The 15,001-nt window shown below is 42.7% G+C and overlaps 1 protein-coding gene across 1 annotated transcript in view; it reads left to right on the top strand.

The window, feature by feature from the left end:
- Nucleotides 1-9,912: 9,912 nt before the first annotated feature.
- Nucleotides 9,913-15,001, top strand: part of adamts18 (ADAM metallopeptidase with thrombospondin type 1 motif, 18) — a 44,418-nt gene continuing 39,329 nt past the window's right edge. The window contains 3 exon segments of the mRNA XM_057017387.1: nucleotides 9,913-10,311; nucleotides 10,575-10,656; nucleotides 11,631-11,944. Coding sequence (XP_056873367.1) covers nucleotides 10,210-10,311; nucleotides 10,575-10,656; nucleotides 11,631-11,944 — 498 coding nt within the window. The 5' untranslated portion in view covers nucleotides 9,913-10,209.

The raw sequence follows: 15,001 nt of genomic DNA, 5'->3' as shown, positions 1-15,001 counted from the left end.
GTTCAAATTCACAGTTTGAGTTAAATAATTAATATTAAGTATAATATTAGTATTAAGTAAAAGTATTATTACTATTATTAATCCGCAAACAGAGTCCATTTTATTATTGTTGAAGGTTATTCCAAGGTTATTGTAAGAAAACTGCGCAGCAACACTATTTAATAGCTTGCCATGATTTTTGGCTCAATAAGCTTATTAACAATCGGACAATATTTGGTATTTACTGATTTGAATATTTGGGTCCAGTAAAGTTTTCCTAAAGATGTTGAATTTTCTCAAGGGGGGAGGGTCTGACAGCTACTTGGACTTTCCCGTCATTAGCGCAGTTGATGCTTTTCAGCCTCTGTCATCAGACTCATCCCTGACACAATAGTGGGCCAAACGCTCTGCTGACTCATCTCTTGTCTCTTGAGTTTGGACCTGCTGTTGGTGGAGACGTCCTCGTGTGTTTGCGTCTCCAATTGAGGAGGGGGTCCGTGTCTAAGAGGGAGTCTGAAAAGCTTGGACGGATTTCAAGAATCCCTTTTCCTGTGTTTACCGATACAGGAAGTATTTTGCAAGACGATGAAACAGGCGGTGGTTTTTGCGGCTGAACAGTTTCTGACCAACCTTTTAAAATCTGATCTGTAATTTACATATTGTGTAGCATATGAATGGTGAATATGAATGACATCAGGGTGCAACTGCGGCGGGAAATACAGACATTTCTCTTCAGAAGACATTTCTCAAACCCCAGATGTGTTTTCAATCAGGCCTGAAAGTATTTGGTCAGACAAGACGGGCCTTTCGGAGTCAAGTCAACGATTAAAAGCAAGCAAAGGGAGCGGCAGTTGTGTCTCGTTGATGTGAGAGGAGCATGAGCAGACCGGTTCAAGATGATAGAAAGGTTATTCCTTGGTTATAGGCAAAGATTTCAGAATGCCCTCTCTGGACATGTGGAACCTTGAAGAAGGTGGGCTACAGCAGGAGACCACAGCGGTTCCCCCTCCTGTCAGCTCAGAACAGGAAAGTGAGGCTACAATTCTCACAGGCTCAACAAAACTGGACAATAGCAGATTAGAAAATGTTTCCTGGTCCGATGAGTCTGGATTTCAGCTGCAACATTCTGGTCGGGTCAGAATTTGTTGTCAACAGCATGGAAGCATGGATCCATCCTGCCTGGTCTCAACGGTTCAAGTGTGGGGAGTATTTTATTGGCCCAGTTTGGGCCTCTTAGTACCAACTGAGCATCATTTAAGCATCACAGCCTCCCTGAGTGTTGTTGCTGACCATGTTTGTCCCTTAATGACCACAGTGGACCATCTTCTGATGGCTACTTCCTGCAGGATGATGCACCAGGTCAATGAGTTGACTGTACTCCAGTGGCCTCCACCAGAGTCACCAGATCTGACTCCAACAGAGCACCTATGGGATGTGGTGGAATGGGAAATTTACATCATATGTACATTGGAAGCTACGACGTCAACAAGGAGCAAAACCTCTGAGGAATGTTTCCATCACCTTGCTGAAATGATGTCATGAAGAATTAAGGTAGTTCTGAAGGGAAAGGTGGGTCCAAACTTTTACTAGCAAGGTGAAAATGTCGCCATGTTTAAGATGGCCTGTCAAATTCAGGTTATTTCTAGTAATAATCATTGTTATACAAGGTTCCTGTTGCTTCTGAGTGATATTTTGTCAGTCATCTACCTAAGACATGAAGATGTCAGCCTGCAGGGTGCTAAATTTTATTAGTTCACTGATGATTAAAGCTGTTTTTTGGCTGTTTATTTCTTACAATCCTCTGAGAAAACAGGTTGAGTGCTGGGCTTCATGTCCACAAGTTGTCCCAGCAGCTACCTTAGTGGTTTGAGCTCGTCTTATTTACACAATTTTCCTTCTAAATGAACACTCTCTCATCTGTCTTATCTATAAACTCAAAATGAGGCATATGGACTAATTCCATCCTCTGTGCATTTTAGACAAGTCATGACAAGACATTTTCTGTTCTCTACAACAAAGGTATTGTAGTAGTGTAGTGAACCAATAATAATAATAATACTATTTGTAATTGGTTACACTAGTAAATTTTATATCACTGTAGTTTCATGTTAGCATCTGTGTGTGTGCGGGAGCAGGGAGAGGAGACCCAAGGCAGCACCAGACCATGTCTAATGGGATTTAGGCCGCGTATTAAAACATCACCCAGTCATCCTTCTACCAGCCTCACCGAAACAGTTTGAGACTTTTTTCAAGTCTACTAAACAAGCTCAAGCTGTGCGTCTAATCCAGAGATGAAGGAGTCCGGCCTTCGGACCGTGCATGTTGTGTAAATGCAGTAATGTAGAAAATGACAGGCTCTGTGTAAACACGCCAAGTCGCAGTAACGTACGAACCATTCGTAGAGATCCAACTGTCGTCCCGGAGACCACAGTTACATCAGGACTACTTTAATTAAACTAGAGCTTTTGATAGAATCAAATGGTCTCTTTGTGTTTTACAGAAACCCCGAGTCTGGTCGGACAAGCAACAGGGCAGGAAACAGCTGCCTTTTAACAGGAAGAAACATCCAACAGGACCGTGCTGGTAGGTGCAGTTTAAGTCGCACTAGCCAAAAAATACACAATAAAGAATAGATATATAAGTCGCATTTTGGGGGGAAATTTATTTGATAAAATCCGAGACCAAGAACATACATTTAATCTGAAAGGCAATTAGGAATTGATTAGCATGGATTAGCATTAGGGTTACAGTATGCTAACGTAACAAATTCAGCTACATGACCCACAACGAACTGAATACGTGTCTGCTTTGTTAACGTAAAATATTAACAGTTATTCAGATAACTATAGCATAAAGAACAAACAATCAAGTCTAACTCGATAGACGAAGCACTGCTTCTTCTTCTGCGTCGCTAAAGGAACTCGTTCCTCAGGTACACATGCCTAGAGCGCCCTCTTGTGGTTGTCAGTGTGAAAATAACGAACATGTGAAATTCTGTAATAATGTATTTATTTAACATATAAGACGCTCTGGAGTACAAGTCGCACCCCCTGATAAACTATGAAAAAAAGTGTGACTTATAGTCCGGATAATACGGTAATTGTTTTAGCATGGTGTAATTCACCATCCTGAAAGAAGGAGCCCATGAAAACATTTTTTTCACCCTGGTTCTGGAGGGAAACTAGATGACCAGGTTAAAAAAAACCAGACTAAACTATGATGACCTTAGAAGAACATGTAGAGTCCAGAATAATGCTGCAATCAATGGAACCAATCAATCTAATTAGACAGTGATCAATCCTTCTTCACCTTGAAGGTTTTCTGTATACACAATTTAGATCTATACATTCAAGTCCTATTTTTAATCAAACTAAAACATGTTTTGGCTAGGAAAACCCTGACATTGATGGGTCATATTTCTATTACATTTAATAAGCACATGTCAGAACATTATCACAAAGTAACCCCCCCCCCCCCCAATTTCCCCTTTAGCAGGCTAACTGGCTGAATCAATACTAGAGCAGCAGAGCTGTAAAATTCAAAGCAGGTATGGATTATTATCTCCCAAAGGGAGTTTTTACAGATTACAATCTTTATTACCAAAGGGGAGTTTTTGGTCTTTTTCCAGCTGTCAATCAAGCGTTTGCTGGAAGTCTTTACCTGAATCACAAGTTGTTTTATTTTCCACAGTTTGGGTTTTATCAAATGGTGTGAGAACAGCATATATGCCAATTACTAAGCATTTTTATTACACTTTAAATTAGTACAGACAGGTTTTCATGAAAATGTTGGTACAACATTGTACCTTAAATATTCTTCTAACATGGTGCTGTGGGTTTTTCTGTCTAGTAACTTGACAACCACAAACAGACACCAGGTCGTTAACACCAGTCCATGTGATGTCATCAAAGAGTGAAATCCCGGGTGCTAATGGGCCAGGAAGTGGTCTCTCTGGTCCTCCCTTCCCAAAACCAGGCACCTGGCTGACAACTGATGACATCTCCTTTTTCATGTAATGATCACTTTGACTTCAAAGTGAAAGTTGGGGGAATCCCACCTCTCCCACTTCACACACACACACACACACACACACACACACACACACACACACACAGTTTAACAATGTGCATTCCCCTAATGATCACACACTAAGGTGTGAGGTGACTATAGGTGTAAATATTCTTTAGGGGCCTCTGATGATTTACGTCTTTACAGTCATATTATGTGAAACATAATAACCACAATAACATTTAATATCCTGGCAAAGGAGGCGTCAGTCAGTGTGAGACAATTCCAATCATCCGGAGAGATTTTATCTTTTACTTGGACTTTTTCAGCTTTAATATGGCAAAATATTCTCACAGGCTAATGATCCATGATTTTAAATAAACACATTATTAATTGGTTGATCAATGTTATTCATTTTAACAGAAATCTTCCATTATGTGAATCAATGTGTGGAAGCATTTTAAAAAATCTTTTAAAAATGGCTTTTTCAAGCTGTATTGATGTTGCCTACTGGTTTATTCTTTATATATCCCCAATAAAATGTTGAATTACTCAAATGTCAGATCAAACCAGGCTGTTATTACTAATGTATTAACACTAAAGTGACTTATGAATGTTTTATAAAGGTTGTTCTTGCAATATAAAAGGTAAAAGGTTGACGTTCCTCTGGAAGGGAACGTCATATTCCTCCAAAGAGCTAAACCTGCCCGGTTCTGTCCGTCTGTGTGGACGAGTGGTTCACAGATGCTGCTTCGGAAATCTAAGCGAACCAGATGTGAACTAAACTACAGACCTTCGACTCTTTGATGCTGCCGTGGGTAAAACACAGATGCCACTGGGCTTGAGGTCAGAGTAGCTCCAAAAAGAACAATGATCAGTTGTTAGTTCCACTGAGCAATGCTGGAAACATTCTAAAATGGCATCTGCGCATTCTTCAGAAGATTGTAGGTGTGCTGCTGTATAAGCTGTAGGCGCATCATAATTCCAACCGGTGGTGCCTGCAGCAGCAGGTTATTCCCAGCTGAAAGGAATGAAATGGGACTTACGAGCGTACAGACATTTGCCACTGTGGCAAACAATGATGTAGCCAAAAATAATTGGAATTTCACCCCAAACCTGCCCCTGAAATGAAAAGCAGATCCTGTTTGTTCTGGAGTCTGTGCTGGAAAAAGCACTTCCACGGGGCTGGCAAAACAAACAAACAAAAGCTGAGAGGGACAACGTTGTGGTTGGTGGGGAAGGGGGGGGGGGGGGTTGGCATAACAGCTCCGTTCTAGTGTACGACTACAGCGGAATGAACGATGTCTGATTAGAAACAGAGTGCATCAGCTCTTCCAGCCAGCATTACAACATCTGGAAGAAGAAGGAAAAACGTTTGTGACGGTTAGTTGTGGCACACTTAACTGGGGCGGGGATGGCAGCGGAGTGGGGAGGAGAACCTGAGAGACATCAAAAGGATCCACTCGTCTGTCTCAATAAGATAACAGATGTAAAAGATTTATCAATCTATGAGCGTTCTTCAATATTCAACATTTACATCTGAGTTTGAACCTTTTGGTAGCTGCTAACTGCTGCTAGTTAGCGTTTTGTGTGACAGACAGTGCCAGAACACAGAGGTTATCAACACAATCCAGTTAATAAGTTCAAAGTTTAAAACATATTATGCATTTAAGTATGGTAATATATGATATTTGAATGTCATTTTTATAGTAAACCCAGATAATATTGCTGGGATTTAATGGGATTTTATTGAAATGTAAATTTGTGTCCAAAACTGGTACTGCAATCACATACAAATCCGCCCCCCCCCCCCCCCCCCCCCCATCCTTGGAGGTTACCAGAACATCTAAAAAGCTTCAATGGACAGTGAGGAGTCGTACACTCTACATTTATCGTCTTCTGATTATGCTTATGCTTCATACGAGATGGTTCCTCCTGCATTACGTAGAATATTAGGTGAATCTCACCTGTCCAGGAGAAAAATTAGCACTTTGCTTTTGGAATGAGAATATTCTGGCTGGACTACTGTGTGACATAAGAATTTACATGATTCCTTCATGCTTGCTGACATATCTGGGTCATTTTATATTTGCATTAATTAGATTTGCTTAATATAGCTCCTGTAGCTGCCTGTTTTTATTAGCTAGCTTGTTTGTGGATGATAATTTCTGAGGCACGAGAGGATTTAGGACAGGAGTGCGAGTGTTTGCATGCATGATTACACTACTTTATTTAGGAAATTTAAAATTTCTTAACATTTAAGTGCACAATCTAGATTAGTAATTACATTAAATTTTTGAATCTTGTCAACACCTGTGTGCTGCACCACATCCCTCGTATCTGCGACGGGATATTTATTTGTCTACTGGTCAAATGATTTTCTTTTCTTGCCACCTTCCCAGGACAAAGGTCTTTGTTATGCAGTAGGCGTCATCTCAGCATGTTCTCTAAATTTATTTCCATGACCAGAGAAGAGAATGCTGGTTATATTTTCAGCTGTAACCAGATATGCTGCAGTGCTCTGAGAAACCAAACAGCAGCCTCCTCCGAGGAGCCCACAAACCAGTCAGGGAGGGGGGGACAGAGGGATTGGGACAGTTACTTCAACAGGCTTTAAACAACCATCTATTAACACTGTGGTGACCTGTGATACTGGAGATTTATCAACGATACACACAACACACAATTTCCAGATCATTGTGTTGTTTTTCTCATACTTATGCTGCACGTTCAGAAAACAGGGCAGCCCCGTAGGTGGCGCTAATGTGTCCCAAAGCTACCTGTGGCGCGCTATTACAGAGACAAATACTGTAACAGAGAAAGTATTTATTTCATTATTGGACAACACCTCAGCCTTTTAACCAGGGCTCAAACAATATATGCATATTAGTAACATAAGTAAACATTTGTGTGTGTGTGTGTGTGTGTGTGTGTGTGTGTGTGTGTGTGTGTGTGTGTGTGTGTAAACAGCTGTCATTTTAATATATGCTGTCAGTATTACAGACAGGCGACATCTGAAATGTAATATAAATATACTGTAACATGTGTTTGTGGATATTTCTTATATGTAAATGCACATTATAATGTTTTTATGATGACCATTACTCTTCTGAGACACCTTTGAGGGGCTATAAGGTGTGTAGGTGATATTTATTTTGGAAATTAAGATTTGTTAAAGAGATTGATGCTGTGCATTAGGAAGGTCAATTGAAATTTAATGACAATCACAAAGTTTCTTGTGATTATTTCTTCTTTTTAATTTAGGAAGAGCACTAATGCTGAACTGTACCCACCCTGTTTCCACCCTGCTCATAAACATGATAAATGAAGATTTTTTTTAAATCTATATTTCAATAAAACCCTTAATTACATATGGGGTTTACCGGTAGTTGAAACGCTATTACAGACAGTAGTTAATGGTGTAATGAATGTTCTAGATGTTTCCTTTTTTCTCAGCATTAAAGAAGGCATCATGTAACGTGATGAATCGGTCACAGATATTAAGATGTCAAACCATGAAAGGGAGGCTGATTATCTTCAGAGGAATATGTGAATATGATGTCTCTCCTCTGTGAGACAAGAAGATCTGTATCTGAAACAATAACGCCCTTTAGCAACAACCCACTCGCCGGCGTCTGAACTAATCTCACCGATTTCTGTCGGTTTCCAATTTTAAAGAAATAAATCAGTCGTGAGTTTAAATGCTAAATTCAAGTGCCGTGAGCTAACATAACGTCACATCGCAGCGACCTGCCAAGGTGTCCCGTCCCATTTGTCCATGAAGGAAGCGGCGCTTCATGACCTTTGCGAAGAAGAGACGGAAGCTTTGCGGTTTCTTCGTGCGCTTTCTGCCACTTCCCATCACTTTTGCACGCAACAGCACATTTACTTTGGTAAATGTACAATGTAAAATGTCACTCTGAGCCCTCAAATCACAGACATTAGGCTGGGTGCAGGGCCACTGCAACTTCATTCTGTATCTTAATGATAAACAGATGCTATAATGAGCTATGACATCATCGGGATGAGCTTTATTCAGCTACCAAATGAGGACAAATTTACGGTCCGGAGGTTCCCCCGTTTCATTTTCCATGTTTTTTTTTTTTTTTACTCTTTTACCTCCACATCAGGGGTGTCAGAAAGCTGCTCTGGTGCAAGTTGAAAAAGGAAAAGTTGGCTTCAGGACTGGTATAAAGTGACGAGATGATTAATCTTGTGATCTTTGGACCGTTCAGAATCAAGCGTGGTAACTGTGGAGCCACAGCTTCTGTCGCTGTCACTTTCAGATCCGTCCACTGTGCCCACAGGCCTTCTCATTCCAAGATAAATAAGTGTTTATATGCTTTTGTTTGTTTGTTTCTCTGGTTAAATAAATGCAAAGTTGAGACATCTGCGTATAATTAAGATACAACTGAGCGAACCATATAGATGCCAAAAATGGATCCCACAAACGAGAAAGAATGTTTGCTCGCACAAACAAACGCTTCGCTGAATTTTCCATGTTGACACTCATCATTATAGAGCTGAAAATGAGGGAATCCTGTTTGCTGTTGTCCCTTGATTCACAGCTACAGACACAATCATCAGGATCGTCTCGGCGAGAGTTAAAAGGTGGGACTTTTTTCTCCATCAGATCCGGAAGATTTTGGCTCTTTCTGTGTTATTTTGTGTTTGTGTCCACACCAACCACAGAGCTGTGAATCATTTCACGGATTCTGACAGCTACACGCATCTTTGCTCCAAGTTTGTGTTGAAAGTAATATGTTCAGTCATAGCTCATCTTCATCAGTGAGGTTCTCAAATCGCTCATGGGGAAATGAGTGAGGGAATCTTGGGGCTTTTCTCAGAACGCACTGACCAAGTTGATGTTCGCTGTTTCCAAAACTACTATATTTATCTATAAAACACTGTTTATGCATAAAACTGATAATAATTATAGTTCTTGGAAGACTATAACAGACAATAATCACAACATGCCTTAGATAGCTTATTTACAGCATTTTTCTGTTCTTTAAACATCAGCATGTCAGCGTCAGTAGAAGAACCTATGTCACTTTTTATGGTCTAATAGATTGACGGTGCCTAATTTCTTTTTACCTACTCCCAATGAACGATCTCACAGTGACAAATTGTCACCGTATGTCATCTAATGTAACTAAAGTGGTGCCTTTAAATGGTCCAACCATTGCTGAGCAGCGCAGACAATGACAAATCCTCAGGGGGTTGTGAATCTTGGAATTGTCTGTGCACTTCACTTGTGTGTCTGTCGGTGCATTCCAGCTACTTATCCAGGTGTTCTGCAAGCTGCTGGAAAGGAAAGAGCTATTGCAAGACCACCTGCTCACAACAATCACCATTATACCCAGACTGTAACCACATGGGCCAGTGAAGTGTGTCCCCTCATCATGACTGATTTAATGCTCGGACTCTAAAACACTTCAACACTGCACCTCTCTTTAGACCAAGGTGGTTGGTCTGAACTATGCTGAGAGTTAAAAGTGCTTCTGTGTTCTTGTCTCTTTCCCTAACAAATAAAGACGACCTTCTAATAGGAATTTGTTGAATTGTATGACTGAATCACGTGCTTCGTTCAAAGTCGGAGGTAAGATGAACGATGAATGTAGGGCAGCGGCCCGAGATGGCATAAAATGTGTGTTGAACGCTTATTTTATGGGTGAAATTAAGCATAAACACTCATGTGTGCGGAACTTCACTGAAATTATACCTTTAAAAAAAAATAATGTTAAACCTGCGACTTTGGACCGCTGCTTCCAAAACTTTGAAATGTTCAAATTTACGAGCGGCACTTAAAGGCGGCAGCGGGGCGCTGCTGCCGCGAGGAGAATCTCTTTCTTCTATCTCCGCGTGGTAAATGATGCTGCGCGCTGATTGGCTGCTGGCAGCTGACTCGTACTCCATCCCGCGGGCCGCCGGTCTCACTGCTCAGTCAGCGCTCCTCCAGTGATCCCCGGCACTGCGATCCGCTGCTCGCACACCGCACACACTCACACGCACGCGCACCCACGCACACGCACTCATGAGTGTGCGTCGCGTGTGTGCGCCACACGGGCTGCAGCAACCCGCCGACTTCACCTGAATGGGCACTGCGAGGGACTTTAACCACTGAACAATGCGCGTACACTGCTTCACGCGACAGCGCTGGTTGCAACAACTTTTGCACTCGTTTTGGAGGTAACCGGTGCAAACGCGCGTGCCATCACCATGGATTGTCTTTTTCTTCTGATTTGGACTTTACCCATCCCGCTGGTCAGCTGCACCTCACTCAGGCTCCTGTCCACCCTCTTTTCCTGGAGTATTTTCAAGGCATGTGGCACATTCATGACAAAAGCACACACCAGCAAACGTATCTTTGCAGCAGGTTAGGAGCCCGATAATGTCAATGACAGTTGGAATAAGTAAGAGGAACGCTTGTCACCCCCGAATAAAAGTCAAGATGCAACACGTTTAAGAAAAGGGGGGATCTCCATTCATCACATGTCCGGCTCCCGCTTTATTCCACTGCGTTCAACCTGTTGCTACCTGTCGCTCCATATTTATTTATTTATTTATTTTGCTTGGTCTTGCAGGCGTTGCACACCTACTGCCCCCACACCCCCCACGTCGCTTCTGCCAGCTACTCCTCCAGCGGGAGCCACGGATTAAATCACGGTGAGTGCTTGTTTTCTGGCAACTATTGAGGTTCCATCCAGCTGGCCTGAATCCATGTTTGTGGAGAAAAATAACAAATGATGTGGCAGTGCAGAGTTCAATTACTGCAGCGCATGGCTCCGAGAAACAACGTTTGATTGTAAATTATTAGAAAGCCATGTTTAGGTCTCATGGATGTGCTGACTGGGCTGATGGGAATATGGAGAAGTGACCAGTGGGGAGTGATGAAAGTGTCCCGATAGTGGCGCACATTCAGAAAGTCAAATAAGATCATTAAAGGGGAAAAAAAGGATAAATAGCAGCATTTTACTGGAGGGAAACCCTGACAAGTGCAGAAATTTTGAACCAAGTAATATTTACAACCTGGCTCGGAGGTTCTGGCCCATATCTCAAATGCAGGCTGGCGTCGTGTTCGTGAAAAGCCAGCTGTGACCCATGACCCGGGACCAGGAGCTGACAGCTCAAGCTTGTCATTTCACTCGTGCGTTTGCTTCTCATTGACGGTCCTGAAAGCTTTCAGATGCTGCTGATTGCATCTGCGATTCCGTTTGGTGTCAGATTCTCTTTGCAGTCATCAGGAATAGCAATAATGAAGAATGTTTGCTCTGAAACCCAACTTTTGCATCAGTGAAATGAGTCAATTGTGTCCAATAGCGTCAGTTTTACATGAATACATTTGGATATAAAGCATCCGCTGTGTTTTTCATAGAAGATGAAACTGACTTTCTTGCTTACAGGTCATCAATGAAACCAGAAGTAGATGTTCTTAACTGCCTCACCTGCATGAATCAATGTTTTTTTTCCTTCTTCTTCTTCTTATTTGAACTTTATTATAAAATGAATCTGAAGAACTGATAAACCAAATCATATCTGTGGATATAAGACAGAATGTTGAAGGACAAACTAGATAATTTAAAAAAAATTGCACTCTCGTGTGCCCTTTTTTTACGTGACTCCCTTTCATCCCCCCCCAGATTATGTGTTTGTTACCCCGGTGGAGGTGAACTCTGATGGAGGGTTCCTGTCGCACGACGTCACCGGCAGAAGCCATCGCGCTCGAAGGTCCCTCTCCCCTTCTGTGCACTACAGGCTCTCAGCTTTTGGACAGGACATGCAGCTGGACCTGCATCCTTCCTCTGTTGTGGGTCCGGGCTTCACCGTGCAGTCTCTTGGCTCAGAGGGCATCACCACGGTGACGGATGATGCCGGATTTCACAACTGCCTGTATCAGGGATTTGTCCGTAACCTGTCGTCCTCTTCCGCAGCTCTGTCCACATGCTCTGGACTAGTAAGTGTTTGCATCTTTTTGATTCAGTAGCTTTGGTTCTGTTACCGTGTCCGACTGTATTCCGGCTGTGTGTTCTCTGACGCAAACGCTTGATGATCCGTCTTGAGGACTACCTCTCAGTCCATTTAGCTCTGATTTATGTTGTTTAGTGTGAGACCCACAAAATCATCAAAATCATCGTATCAAAGTGACCTCGCTGTAAAATACCTCGACGTTTTGCAAGAGGAACTGCTGTAAATGGTTGAATTTGCCATATCAGTAAAAGGGGAATAACTTAGAAAACTCGCAGAATTTATAGGAACTGGATGGGATTTGGGTTCGTTGTGCGAATTTAGAACTTGCAAATTCTTGGAAGGAGTAATTCCTCTTGTCCCTGGACCTAATTATGTGAGATGTCTTTAAAGGTTGGGAGGAGTGTAAAGACAGAGGAAAAAGAGGAATTTGAAAGATGAAGGGAAAAGTCACATCTTAGCAAATGAGGAAACTCAGGCCATAATTCAGCTGAAGTGTTTAGTGTTGCGCCAACACGTTGAGAGGACAGTCTCAGAGGGAATGGCTGATTTCTTGCCTCGATCTGTCATATGGCTTTAAAATTGATGCCTGCAGCGAAACGACTTTGTTAAATTGTTGTAGGCGGCGTAGCCAGAGAAAGAAAAGGAAGAGGCTGGCCCACAGTAGCTTTGGAAGTGACGTGGTGAAGAGTCATGCTCACCCACCAGTCCAGCTGTTCATACCAGCACTAATTGCAAGGTTGTCTGGGTGGTTGTCTTGTAGAAACGTGTCTCCGTCACATTTTCCATGTTATTGGCTTTGCTACTCCGTATCCCTGCTAAGATAAACTTTCTTCTGTGCCATTTCCAGCTCCCATCGGCCAGCACGCTCACTCCCGACAGTGAGATCTCTAAACGTCAAAATTGTAACTTACAACGGATACGTACGTACGTGAATATTTCCCGAGCATAGTATTGAGCCCCGGTGAGGATAGGATGAGCTTAGCATGAGCATAATTAACAAACAAAGATCCGGTGCTCACTTCACATCAGATGACCTCCACAGAATCAGTTCTGAGGACTCACACATCTGTCTGTTAGCACATGCGCACGCGAGATCCTCAGATTCAGACGTTCTTAGGTGTCGGAGAGTTTGCGTGATGTGAGCGAGTGTTTGGCCATGGCTGCAGGATGTGTGTGTACTGCTGTAGCCTCCTGTATTCAGACAGGTCTCTCGCCTAGCAGAAATAGCCGGGGAATGTTGGAATTAAAACTAGATTTGGTTCACTCCCCTCATGTCTTATGACATGTGCACATGGGCTCTGATTGATTGTATGAACTCTTCACTCTCCCTAAACCACGTGGACTCTATAATTACAACGCACTGTTTCCACTTGTGCATTACAAAGTACCTGGAGCGCTGAGCACACATTCCTTGACACATCGTACACCAGATGGACAGGTTACATCCCACAAAAACCATAACGTTTATCAGTCAGCCATCATAGCTCCTCAGACCTCCTCCTGGTGAGCTTGCCCTGCTCTTTTGTCCTCTGTTTGCCCTGCCTCTACATTTGCCCTTGTTTGGGGCAATTAAAACCAGGGCGAAGTTTGAGCCGCCTGGCTAGCACTGCTAATCTTCGCATTGTTCCTTTCATTAGGCTAGCTCCCTCTCACAATAAAACACCGCTGACCCGTTCTCTTAAAAGCGTTCAGAGAACACAATGTGAAAGGGCCGTGACTGCATTTGAATGGGCCCGGATGATCACTTTGATCTTTTTTTTTAACTCCTCTCAAGCCTTTACATCTCTTCTCTTGTCACTGTCCCAAGTACAACCTCGGAGCATCATCGCCTGTGTATTCACTCAGCCTGTTAAATGGACTGTGGACAAGCAACAATGTTCCAGAATAATTCAGCCAATGAATAAAGTGACAAAAGGACAAGTGCATCAGAAGAGGCTCCTCCTGAAAACACAAAGTTTTCAACTAAGGATGGGACTGGAAACACGTCCTGTAGCATTTGAGCTTATCCGCTCCGATATGGTGCCTTTATTGATCGAGTTGTTGCATGCTGCTTACGTTTTTGACAACATTATAGAGTATGTAAATACTTCTAATGTCGGTTTGCAACATTTTAAACAGCGTTTAAACTTTGCTGCTGCAGAATTAACATGCACATTAGAAAACGTTGCAGCCCCCACATGTTTGCTGGAGCTCGGGACAGAGGAGAAGCAGTCTGTTGTTATTCAAACAGAAAGGGGGCACCCTCGGGTAAACCTTCTGAGCCCACATTTACATTGTCGTTTGGACCGTTTTGGGAGAAGATCGTGCCTAGAAGAACCACTGGGTGTGTTCTCACCTTGTCCGTGCGTCTCTGTGCCAATACCCAGTCATTAAATCAACAAAACACTGTTGTCATTTCTTATCACCAAACCACTCATGGCAGCGAGGAGTCTTCAAGAGTGTAATGTAAATACAAATTAACCATCCCTACAGTGGATGTTGTTTCCTGTTTTCCACTAAGACCCCTCCTGGAATTAGAAAGAATAGGTAGGATGAACAACATCTCTGAAGTCTGGAAGAAGGTGAGAAATCCAGAGATACAAAAAAAAAGAGAGAATGGCATGAATACTAACAGACAGACTGGCCTTTTAGACCTTGAAAGGCAAATTATTTCCAAGAGACAAATGCGAATTGGTTGTCGGGGGGCTCACAGTCGTCCGGGATGCTCCCCGCATAGAGAGCGGCGGTGATGACGTCAGCAGTGATGAGGACTGGATTGTAAGTGGGAAGGAGCGCCCTATTGTCTCATTTCTGCAGACAAAAGGGTAGAAAATGTGTGTGAAATGAGGTTTCTGTCTCGTTAATGTCTCGTCAACGTCGGCTTCACTTGCCAGGCTGGCAATGAGTGTTTTCAACATCCAGCTGGGACTGAGACCAAACGCACGGAGATGGGATTCAACTACGATGGTGAAAGGAAGCATTGATGGATGGATGGAAACAGGGATTTTCTGGCGTGAATCCGCATTAATTGAACAGGGTTTAACGTTGTCGTGGCTCGGTTGCA

This window comes from Takifugu flavidus, chromosome 2 (assembly GCF_003711565.1).
Source record: "Takifugu flavidus isolate HTHZ2018 chromosome 2, ASM371156v2, whole genome shotgun sequence".
Classification (NCBI taxonomy): domain Eukaryota; kingdom Metazoa; phylum Chordata; class Actinopteri; order Tetraodontiformes; family Tetraodontidae; genus Takifugu; species Takifugu flavidus.
The sequence above is the reverse complement of the archived record's forward strand: the minus strand, read 5'-3'. Positions and strand labels throughout refer to the sequence as shown.